Here is a 12,258-nt window from a genome sequence, read left to right on the forward strand (position 1 = left end):
ATAGTTTTTTTTTTTCATTCCTTGTTATTTTTAGAGATTAATCATATCCCGACAAATATAAGCAGCCAAGTGACTCACGCTGATGTAAATCTTCCCGCCCTCAACGTCTGCGGCCCGACTCGAACCTGACACCGTCCCCACCCAGCCGTTAAAATAAACGTTTTGAGCGACGGACGCAAGTCTAAAACGGATCTTTGCCCCGGCAACGATTAGATCATGCCAGTGTTGGAGGCTCATAAATAGCCTTTCTGAGCCAGTAAAATCTGCTTTAGCACCAGACAGTCGCTGCTTCATTCAAAATAGACACAGGGGAGCGGAGGGGGGGAGGGGGGGTGGGAACCCTCCCTTGGTTATAATAGTTTTTATGAGAAGTACAGCGCAGAATTCTGGCCGTGAAGCAAAACTTGGATTTATTTATTTATTTAGCCCTTTTTTCTTCTTCAAGTCTTCACGTTGCAGAAAAAGCAACGCGTCCGTCTTTCTCGTGTGACAATGTGGGTTCGTTCCATTCTATCCCTCGGCATGCCGTGCACGGTGACGGAGCGCCTGTCACGCCTCAGTGTGCCGTAATTCATCCGCCTCTATTTATTAGCATCTAATTTGGGATCATTTGATGATGAAAGAGGCCACGCCCGCGTCTGCAGCGCTGCAGAGAGCTGGCAGCGCTTCAAGCTGTGTGTGTGTGTGTGTGTGTGTGTGTGTGTGTGTGTGTGTGTGTGTGTGTGTGTGTGTGTGTGCCCGCCCAGGTGAGGCAACATGGACCCTGGAGGCCGGCTGCTTATTTATTTTACACTGCGTCCGACAGAGACGGCAACGCCTCCCTCCCTCCCCCTCTCTCTCTCCCTCCCTGTCTTCCCCCCTTCCTCCCACACTCTCTCTCCCTCTCCCTCCCTCCCCCTCTCTTTCCCTCCCCCTCTCTCTTTCCCTCCCTCCCTCCCTCTCTCTCGCTCCCTCTCTTCCCCCCTTCCTCCCACACTCTCTCTTCCTCTCTCTCCCTCCCTCCCTCCCCCTCTCTTTCCCTCCCTCCCCCTCTCTCTCTCCCTCTCTTCCCCCCTTCCTCCCACTCTCTCTTCCTCTCCCTCTCTCCCTCCCTCCCTTCCTCTCGCCGGGGACCAGAGTGTCTCCGTGCTCGGGATGGGTTGGGCCCTGGTGAGTCACGAGTGGTGCCACCAGTTCAGTTTGAGTTCACTTCAGCCCGCTCCATTTATCCTGAAAGGCCAGTTGAGTTGCTCCACGTCTTGAAAAGAGAGCAGAAAAAGTGTCTCGGTGTGAGTTGCCAAAGCGGCTGTTTTCCACCTCGTGGTGTTTCGCTGTCAAAACGTTGTCTTCAGTGTGAAACAGGTCGTGACTTTAAAGGTCCAGTGTGTCTCGATTGATGATGTTTATATTGGTAAAAGCTTAACATGCAGCCCACGAATACATTAATACAAGTGTAGTCACAGTACAATGAAAATAATTTGGTTTTCCTGCCCTTGGAACTGTTCTCATATATAAAATAATATGCATAGAGCTTAGCTGCCATCTTGCACCACCAATGAATTAAGACAGCCCACCTGACAGTGCCAGTAATACGATGCACGCTGTCAGGGGATGTGAACTTGATAATCATTTTTTTTTTTGTCCTCATGAACTCAGTTTTTAGCAGTTTGATCAGTTGATGATTTGACCATTTGCTAGTTTATCCATGTGGTCGAGAGCCCAGACAGGGCTTTTGTTTGAGGCGAGACAATTATCTTGGAGCAGTGTGGACGAACCCGATCATGTTGAAAAAAAAAAAAGCGTTGCTGTTCAGTCGCTAGCTTCCCCTCCTCGTCCTCCTCCTCCTTCTTCTTGTAGGATTTCACATTCAGAGCTGCTCTGATCGACTGTTTCTTTAATTTCGCCATCACTCGTACCTCCCACCCTCTGATCCTGGGATGATCTGCGGAGGAAAGCTGGATCCCCGTCACTCATCTCCCTGCTTCCCATCCACACCTCCTGCTCCTTTATAAGCTGCGAGGGGATGATTTCTTCCGGTCGCCGCTTCTTTTTCGGACCACATTAACCCACATTTTAGACCGCAGCCCTCTTACGTAACTCCAGGGTCAGAAGTTCGGCCTGTTGGGCCTCGTATTTTTTTTTCTTCTTAGTTTTTTTTTTTTTTTTTTACTCCCCTTCAAATTGCCGGAGCAGGAAGATCGGGCGTAATGAAGCGGACGAGGGGGAGAACAGTGCAGACACTGTGCGAGAAATGACATTGCGTCAAAGGCATCTTGGCAATGTTTGAAATAAATCCTGCCAGGCAGCTGTGGCGGCTTCAGCAGAGAGCGGCTCTGTTACCAAAAAGTCACCTGGCGCGACTGAGTCCCGCGGCCGCGTGCAGACCGCGAGGAATGAGGTCCGACGCCTTTGTAAGAGCGAGCAGACCTGCCGTCTCGCTGACGGAACCTCAGCACTATTTTCATGGCTTTCTGTTTGTGTTATATTCGATTTAAAAAATGTTATTTGATGCTCGAGTGTTACTTTTTTTTTTTTTTTTTTCTTCAACATCGCTCTACATCAGTGGTTCTCAACTGGTGGAGACATTTTTTTTCTTTATCATGAAGTCATGATTTTATGTATTATTTATTCCACAGCACTCGAATCCACGACCAAATCAAAACAGTGGGTCGCGGCCCCCCGAGTTGAAAAACGCTGATCTATGTAGATATTGCATTTATTGTGCTTTTTAATTCCCCGATGTCATGAGCGACTTTGTGCAGATGGTTAAAGTGATTTTCTTCATCACGAGGCGTCACATCATCACTCTGAATTCCTGTCCTGCCACATCATCGCAAATGAGCCCTGACGGTTCGGAATGTTCACTCGGAAGTCTTCTCGACAGTTTATCTAAAGTTATGGATGGTTTGTTTCGCCACCTGTCGTCTTTATTGTGTTTATCGACGTCTAATTGGTCTTTTACTTGCACAAGTAGTTTTCTTTACTTTTCTTGCGAGCCGGTATTAGCCAACGACGCTAACAGCAACAAGGAGGCGTCCGTCTTGCGTCTTTTTCCGTAAGAAATGAGTTCACACACGACCGCCCGGCATCACAGGGTACAAAAATCTGATTCTGGAGTTCCCTTGCAGATGACCAACCACCAAAAAATAGTAAAATTATGTTAATTCCATGTCTATTTCAAACCGGAAACTGAGAGAACCTAGAAAAATGTTGTTGTTTTCACCCATTTATTTAACTTTGGTTTCTAGAAAGATTATTGCCTGTTGACTCATGGTAGCTCCGGGAGGAAATATTCCTTTGCGACAGCACCGCTGACAGTCCCCCCCCCCTCCACCCACCAGCACCACCACCACCAGCACCCGCCCGTCCTGATAATCACAGGCTGTAAATCAAACAGGAAACACATTTTTTAGTCTCCATCACAGGAGTCATTCCAGTGTATTTCAAGCTGCATGCTGCTCGCTGTTCACTCTCTCTCTCTCTCTCTCTCTCTCCCTCTCTCTCTCTCTCTCTCTCTCTCTCTCTCTCTCTTGGCTCGCCATCCTGGAACGCCGTGGTCGGTTCTGCCTGTGGCTGTGGTCCACTGGTTTCCATACTGTGTGAGAGGGGAGACGGGGAGAAAAACACAAACAGAGCAAGGTTCAGAAGCCAGAGTCGGTCAGAGAGCTGACCGCACACTCGATACACACTCAGGGCTTCACTGCAAGTGGACTTGGACCACGCCGAGTGGCTGCTGCTGGGATAATTTGAAAAAGTCTCTCACAACCGGGGATCCGGTCGAGCTACGGAAGTTAAAAAGTTGTGTTTTTGCAATAATTCGAATTTAATCTAAAAGAGATGAGAAAAAGAACACACGGAGAAAGCTCTTTGCTCACGGAAACTGTCATAGTAGTAGTTCCCTTAGTGATGTCACTAAGGGCACAGCTAGCAACTGCAACCGCGGCAAGTTTGTGGCGTCACTCAGTCCAACTGAATGTCACTTTTAGCAGTGGACTTTTAGCATTAGCTATTAAAAAAAAAAAAAAAAAAACGTTTTTAGCAGCAGGCTGCAAACAGAGGGCTAAATGTGCTGCTTCCTCTAGATCCACAGTGTTTTTTGTGTGATTTAATGGTTCACGGATCCAGGCCGGAGAAATAAGAACACAAACTAACTGGGCTAGCCGGCATTGGAGACGTGAGAGATCCCACTCGGCTCCCAGTTTGCTGCGTCCGTCGGCGGAAATCTCTTCCCGCAGGCGCGCAAATTCCTCGCCGAAGCCCGGCGCTAGCTCGGCGCTAACAAGCAAAGCTTCTGTCTGAGCTCCTGGGAAAAAAACACTGCGGCCCAGAAGCCCTCGACCGCTGCGACTTCCCCGCCGAGTTCCCGTGAATCTCCTCCTCATCTCCAGGCCGCCGCCTGGGAAAGAGATTCCTCCAGCTACAGTTACATCCGACTGTAGTTTGTTGTCATTGCTCTATCCCAACAATTTCCCTGGGCTAATATGGCCTCGCTTTTCAAACATGGCCGGGGGAGACGCTCTGTCTTCCCCCTGGATTCCTGCGCAGGACCACAGTTCACGGAGCAGCTGGGCTAATTTCTGGGGCCGACTTAAAAGCTTTGGTTTCTGTCTGAGAGGGCTTTGTAACACACACACACACACACACACACACACACACACACACACACACACACACACACACACACAACCTGAGGGATGTTTCAATAGTTTGCACTGATCAAAAGGCCCCCAAGCTTTATTTTTCTTCGTTTTTTGTCAAATCATAATTACTGCTCATAATTGCGTTGAACTGTTCCATCTCTTTGACTTCACTCATGCGGACACACACACACACACACACACACACACACACACACACACACACACACCCATCATCGGATGTTGTCAAACGTTGAAGATTGCCGATCCCGGAGAAACACGAGTGGCCGCACCGTCACGCAGCATGATGACCTCGCAATAAAGAAGCTGGAGTTTTTGGATGACGAAAGTCTGAGCAGTGTGACCTGAGCTGAGGCATCACAGGAGGACTCTGGAGAACATTATCGCGCGCACACACACACACACACACACACACACACACACACACACACACACACACACACACACACACGTGCCGCGGTGGTGATATAACAGTGATGCACGCCGGGCTGGGGTGACTCACCGTTTCACTCCATTGTTGACATCCTGTTTGCACACCCACATCCAGCCAGAGGTGAGTCAGCGGCTCAGCCGGGTCACATGACCAGCGAGCCTCGGGCCTTGGCGGCACCGTCCTGAAGGCAGCAGAAGAAGAAGAAGAATGCGGTTTTCATCTCACGGCCCATTTCACCGGAGTGACTTTGAAAATTTGGACAAAGCGTCTCTGTGTCTGTCCAGTGTGGGACCGCTGCGGGGGAGGGGGGGTGTCACATGACCTCGGGGGCAGGACGCCGCGTGCCGATTCATTTATAACCCTGAAGCAATTAATGAGTCACTGGGAGATGATCCCTGTGTGATCCTTTTATTCATGGAGCCCATGTGACCTTCCCATCCATTCTTCTTCTTCTTCTTCTTCTTCTTCTTCTTCTTCTTCTTCTTCTTCTTCTTCTTCTTCTTCTTCACTCCTCTTTCTCTCCTCCTCATCCTTGTCAGGATCAGTGACTCAAAGACAAAACGGGCAAAGAGCTAATTAACCTACACACAGACAGTAGCACTAATCGAATCTGAGCTAATTATCAGAATGAAGCAGCTTAAATGGATTTCCTTGAGGAGGAACATCCTCTTTTTGGGCAGTTTTGTCTGTTTTTTTTTTGTTGTTGACTTGGCTTGACTCCTTTCCTTCCCATTGCCTCTTTCAAATCCGATTCGTTTTTGCTCCAACAGATGGACGAAGCTTTCATGGAAGATGATACAACAGCAGAGTAGTTGTCTCTGACAGCTCAGTCCAGCTTGTGGTGTATTATTATTTTATTCATCATGTGGCAGTAGGCAAGTACTGGATGAGAACCAGGTCGTTTTTCAAAATAAAACATCTGGAAGATGATAATACAATAAATTATTCTGACAGGGAATAATCCACTGAGCAGCACAGCCAGTAACAGGCCAGTTCAGTTGAGTCCTGACTGGCAAAGAAATAAAAGTTCTGCATTGCCTGTCCTGAATGGTAGAAGAAGACCTCTTGACATCCACCTCTGATTGGTTGGCTGGACAGAAAGATCACTGTGTCACAGTTGCAGGCCTCTTTGTTCTAGTCTCTCAATCAAGTCCACGTGAAAGTAAATAATGGCGGATGACGAGCAAAACTGAAAAATTCTTTGAATTTTTGCTCTGAAGTGCTGAAATCCTTACACAATCTGGTAAACAAAGCAGAGAGCAGCTTGATGCCTTGATTCAATTTCCAGGGTTTGTGTGTATGTGTGTGTCTCAAAATGTTTGAAATGATTAAGGTTGTGGTTATTTTGGCCCGTCGCCATCCAAAGCCGATGCACAGAGACGACTGGGGTAACACAGTGTGATATAATGTGTTTGCTTTAACATACAGTAAACATACAAGGAGCTAATAGGATGAGAGGGACTTTTCCTGTTTGGGTATTAAAATGAAGTGTACTTCCTGTCCAGGAGGCCCCAAAGTTCACCTTGCCAGAGTTCCTAACAAGTCTAAGGAGAGAAAATATGGAACTGTTGAAGATTATTTCACCATGTTTGACCTTTTTGCACCACTTGTATCACAACTCAAGGACCAAATAAGGACAGAGTTTCCCCGTCCGTCCGTCCGTCTGTCCGTCCTCTGCCATCCTATCCGCCTGCGCTCCTCCGAACAACTTTGACCGAGCCGGAGTGCCGACACTTAACACCCAGAGCACACTGGCACCATCTCAAGCCCCGCATGGGTTCAGTCTGCACTGCCTAGCCAAGAATAATAGCACAAAGTGGTGCGAACGGGCCTGTGCAAACAGTTTGGGCCGCGGCCGTCCCGCCTTGTGATGAGGCTCACTGAGAATCCAGCCGGAGGCCTCCTGGGATTCTAGCGGTCCCGTCGGCTTCAGCATCGGGACCAGCTTCCTTTCACCAGAACATCTTCCAGCAATTTAGCAAAGAAAATGGAACAAACAAACAAACAAACCAACATAACAGGCAAAAGGCACGAACCTCCAGACAGAATGGAAGTGGTTCTCCTGGCATTTATCGTCTTGGAACTGGCTGGGGGAACTAACTCGCCAGTGAATTCAGCAAGGAAGTGCACACACAACACATACACACACACACACACACACTCAAAGGGATTTTTATTATTTGTTATTAGTTTGTACTTTTCATGTGAACGCATCCATCAGAATCTTTCTGTGCAAATATATATATACACACACACATATATATATATATATTTATATTTATATTTATGTGTATATATATGTATGTATGTAGCTGGCATGGCTAAATCGCCGTTTGCACACATCACATGATCCTCAATCAGTTCCCACTCAGTAGGAACGACCTGCTACTAAAAAGTGGCCAACAATCTAAAAATAAATGGAATGGTTCCTCGGATACATGCAGGACTGACGGAAGGTTCCAACGTTCCGATGGAGGGAAGAATTTCGGTTTAGTTCACGACTCACAGCGACAGTTGCAGGAACTCTAAGCAAGAAACTCTCTCCTGCTGTCAAAACCTAATTTCCGTGGAGGACCGCAAACGTCACGTGATCCTCGCGCCGACTGCCGACGGTCTGTTTTCGCACGCCGTGAGGCGAGCGCGTGCAGTGCCACTGCGAGTAGCCGCCGGAGGAGCCTATTGTGTATTTGCGTGTTGTTTCGCGACGGTGGGAATTTACGACGCCGACCGCGTCTTCTGTCCTGTTGTTGGAAAACATCAACCCTGCTGCCCCGCCCCACCTCGGCTGTAAAAAAAAAAAAAAAAAACACTCTCCAAACACTCCACTCTGCCTTGTCTCACACAGGCCAGGTGTCGGGATACACGAGACATAAATGAACCCCCATCCGGAATATTTCACTCGCTCCACATCCTGCTTCCTGCCGGCACGACGCTCCCTGCCCAATGTCAAGCGGCCGAATAGAAAAAAAGAAAAGACGCCCTGGAACGTCACTGTTCCAGTTCCAGAATGTGTCATATTTCATTATAACATTATCATAGAATGTTATTATAATGACAATATAGAATGGTTTGCCAGTCAAGGTTCACCTGTGAAATGAGTCACATGACTGCCGATTTCCTCTAATTGGTGTTCCCATATAACAGCATTGCAAACTTGCAGGCTGACTTTATCAACTATTGTTTGTGGTTGGAATTGAAAACCATCTGCAATTTTATTTAATTTTTTTCATACAGTCCATTTGTCACATTGCTTTCTAGAAAGTTTCGCCGTAACACAAAGCAAACATGGTACAAAAGCGTCGCATCCACAATGAGCGTGTCCCGCTAACTTTAGCTGCAGAGGCGCTAGCCCCTTTAGCTCGGCATTAGCCGTTTCCCGCGCCAGTCCTTGCGCGTTTGGCCGCGACCGAAGGGGGAGCGGGCGGGCCAGTGGTATGTTCCTGCTCCGCAGGCATGGGGGCTCGCTGATTCACTGAGGAATTTGTTTGCTTGTGGCGGAGCTACAAATAACTGCAGGGTTTATATAGAAGCAGAAAAAAATAAATAAAACGACAACAAAAAAAAAAACGAGAGAAAAAAAAAGCGACTTCCCCCTCCAGGCAGCCGTACAACATAAACAGAGCGGCGAGGGGAAGTACTGGAGCGCCTTATTAAAGTGCAGCCACTACACATGTTCCACATGGCCACATGGATCCCATTACTCTCCCAGCACACTCTGTGTTTCTTTTCTTTTTTCCTTCTCTTTTCCTCCATCCATCCCCTTGTTGTTTTCCACCAGGCCTCTCAGACACTTCATGCTCACTTTGGCAATTTATCCCACCTCCAACTTAAATAGATCTTTAAAGCGTTCCGAATCCGTCTCGGCGCCGTTTGACACTGTGTTTAAAAGGAGGGAAAGCTTTCACCACGTTGGCCTGACACTGTTTTAAAGACAATGTTTGGAAAGAAGCCAACGTCTGTGTGTGCTTGACCCATAAATCCAAGTCCATCTTGTACGTGCCCATTCCAGTGTGCAAGGTTATGATTTTTTTTTTTGTCTCACCACCATGTCTGTCTCTCTCTCTCTCTCTGTCTCGTCTTCCTCCTCCAGGCGTTCGGCAATGCAAAGACGGCCCACAACAACAACTCCAGCCGCTTCGGGAAATTCATCCAGGTCAACTACCAGGAGAGCGGCACTGTCCGGGGGTAAAGACTTGGAACCAGGAGGCCTTGTTCAAATGGAACAAATGTTTTTTGTTCCATTTGGTTGAATTGATAGTACCAATTGGAGGGTAGGGGGGCAAACAAACCAAAAAAAAAAAAAAACAACCCAAAAAAATCCCGTTGTTCTTTTTTCTTTCAGAGCGTATGTGGAAAAATATCTCCTGGAGAAGTCGAGGTTGGTCTATCAGGAGCACAACGAGCGGTGAGCACGTCTGATGATGATCTGATGATTACTGTTACTTAACCTCTGCATTACTTTGACAAATTCTGCAGCTCCTGGCGCCTGTAAATATAAAAAATCACGCCACTGCCCTTTAAAACTTGTCAACAACACACAGACAAGTGTAACTGGCAAGTAAAGGTCAAGTGTATTTCGCAGCTTGACCTTAGCACCTCTATGACTTTGCTGTCACGCAGGACATAAAGTGGGGTTTGACACTCTGATGGAGATGGACTGCTGACCGCAGGTCCATAAAAATGTGTGTCTCTTTCCTCCAGGACCTTGGTCTCTCACCTGCTGCACACTTTTGATCTCTGACCTTCATGTTTACAACTTGAAGCAATCAGAGAAAAACTGGACGCAGTCTTTCAGATAAAGATGCAGAGGCCCTCACTATGACCAGCGTTAGCTGTGCTCGCAGATTGGATGAAAGGAAGCTGCTTTGAAGCAGTGGCACAGAGTGTACCTCAGGACAATTGAAAGAAGTTTCATGAGAGAAGAGCGTGAAGAATCACTGTATCTTATCAAAGTGTTGTTTAGCTGCAGGCTAGCATGATTCAGTGTTCCGGCTAAGTATTTGGAAAGTGATGCCTCTTTAGCAGCCTGAATGCTAACTTGTTCGATAATACAAACTGCAGATTAGCTATCTGCTAAACTAGCCGGTGCAAATGGCTAACAGCTACTTACCATTTATTATCCGCATGAAACCAGTCACATACAGCATGATTTATGAATGATAAAACTTGCGATTGTAAGGTGTCATTAGCATAGTCGGTTAGCATGCTGATACCCTTGCTACTCATACTGTGTTGTTTGACGGTGTAAATTTACGATTGGCTAATGCACAACATGATGTCATTCTGAAGTTCTAAGATACTAAAGAGGATGAGAAAACATTTGTCATGTCCAAATCTTTGTCTCTAGATTTATTGCTTTTTAGTTCTAGCTGTCAACTACTAATTTTCTACTTTACTTTTTAAAGTGTGTCCTTCCACTCCGAGAGGCCAGCCTATCCAGCCCTGCCCTAAACTGAGCTGTTTTCCCCTCTCTCTTTAGGAACTACCATGTGTTTTACTACCTGCTGGCAGGAGCGAGTGAAGAAGAGAGGAGAGCTTTTCACCTCAAGAAGCCTGAAGAATATCATTACCTCAGTCAGGTGGGAACAACTGACCAGGACCGGTCCTAAAGTGTTTGTTGTCATTGTTGTTGTTTGCTTTGATGTGTGGACCGCGTTGTGTTTTTTTGCGTGTCTGGGTGAGTCTGCACCAGCGTCAGCGACCGGTCATGTGTGTGTGAGTGTCTGCGAACAGGAAAGAGAGGAAAAACCAGGACCAAAGAGGAAACGCATTCCACTGGTTTTGGCTTTCGGCACCTGTTTGAGTCTCTGGCGCTGCAGACTCGCTCTGACTTCTTGTGCCCGCTCGCGTAGTTTAGCTCAGACACACAAATGTTCAGGTCTGTGTATGACACGTGTGCACGTGTGCACGGACTTCCTCACCGCTGCACCACCACTGACGCAGACAAAATGAAATTGCTGAAAATGGTAAATGTGACAAACCAATTGAAACGTATTGCTTTGTTTGTGCAAAAAGAAAATGGAAAACAAAATCACACTTTGGAGTATTTTACTATTTCCTATCAAAAGTGCGTGTCTTAGCGCAGAAGTTTTAGGACCCTTCTCACCCCCCCCCCCTCCCAACACCAACACCACCACCCTCCCCCACCTCCAACTGTTCCTGCCACCATGTTATTTTCTTCCTCTCCACTCCAGAGGAATGAAATGCTAAATTCCTGGTGCAGAAATGACAAACAATTGCAAATCACTGTTTAGAAAAAAGTTGCGCCGATATTCAGACATCAGCACTTTTTTGCATATCTACTCCACTTTGGATTCAGCGAATTCTTTTCTTTTATCTATTTTTGTTTTGCGCAAAACCAGAAGATGCTCTTGAAGGTAGCCTGAGGTTGACGCAAAGGCCGACCCCCCCCCGGGCTAATTAGCGAGCTGCTACGTCTCCTCCCTCTCTCCCTCCCTCCCACTCTCCGTGCCCCACTGCGCACACAGGAGCGAGCAGTGAATTCCTCCCATTCCTCTCGGCCACCGACGAGCCCACGCTCACGCGCGCTCCCCACATGTTGCTGCTCACGCTCGCACCTCGTCCTCCCGCTGAAAGTCTCCTCCGCTCGCTGCTTCCCTCGCACGAACGTGAATTCCGAATGCTAGCATGAACGTGACGTTTAAAAAAGATCTTTTCCACTCATTTCTCCCGTCACATTCACCCGTTTCCCAGCTTCTCCTACGTCCAAATCGTATCAGTAGGCAAAGAATGGTGCGGTTGGCGCTTAACTGGATTCTGATGTTCCCGAGTTGTGAGGAACGTCGGATCAGTTCCTGCTCTGCGTGTCGCTGCAGCGTCGCGCAGAGCAGGAACAGTTTTGCAGTAAGTCCGGCAGAAATCAGTGATTTCCTGCTGGAAAACGCCTCGTTATGGCGTTGTGGTTTGAAAAGCGCAGGCCAGTCGTGAATCACGATTGCCGGGCGCCGCAGGTGACCTTTGACCTCCGCCTCACCTTCCGTCCCGCATCCTTGCATGTCAAAACTTTTCGTTGTTGCTGTCATTTTCATTTATTATTTTGCTGCACGTCAAATCTGCATCCACGTTTGAGTGTGTTTGTTGTCACTTGGAATGCTGCCGTCTAACCCCGCCCACCACCCCCCTCTTCTTTCCACCTCCTTCTCCGACCCCCCCCTCCTCCCACACCTC

The 12,258-nt window shown here is 47.6% G+C and overlaps 1 protein-coding gene across 12 annotated transcripts in view; it reads left to right on the forward strand.

The window, feature by feature from the left end:
* The window catches only part of myo9aa (myosin IXAa), an 85,077-nt gene that overhangs the window by 33,887 nt on the left and 38,932 nt on the right, over positions 1–12,258 (forward strand). For all 12 annotated transcript variants that reach the window (XM_076018867.1, XM_076018887.1, XM_076018940.1 and 9 more), the window contains exons 3-5: positions 9,161–9,255; positions 9,413–9,475; positions 10,550–10,649. In XM_076018867.1, coding sequence (XP_075874982.1) covers positions 9,161–9,255; positions 9,413–9,475; positions 10,550–10,649 — 258 coding nt within the window. The remainder of the gene's footprint in view (positions 1–9,160; positions 9,256–9,412; positions 9,476–10,549; positions 10,650–12,258) is intronic.

Source organism: Nelusetta ayraudi, unplaced genomic scaffold (assembly GCF_046127955.1).
Source record: "Nelusetta ayraudi isolate G7.1 ecotype Tasmania unplaced genomic scaffold, CSIRO-AGI_Nayr_v1 ptg000002l, whole genome shotgun sequence".
NCBI lineage: Eukaryota > Metazoa > Chordata > Actinopteri > Tetraodontiformes > Monacanthidae > Nelusetta > Nelusetta ayraudi.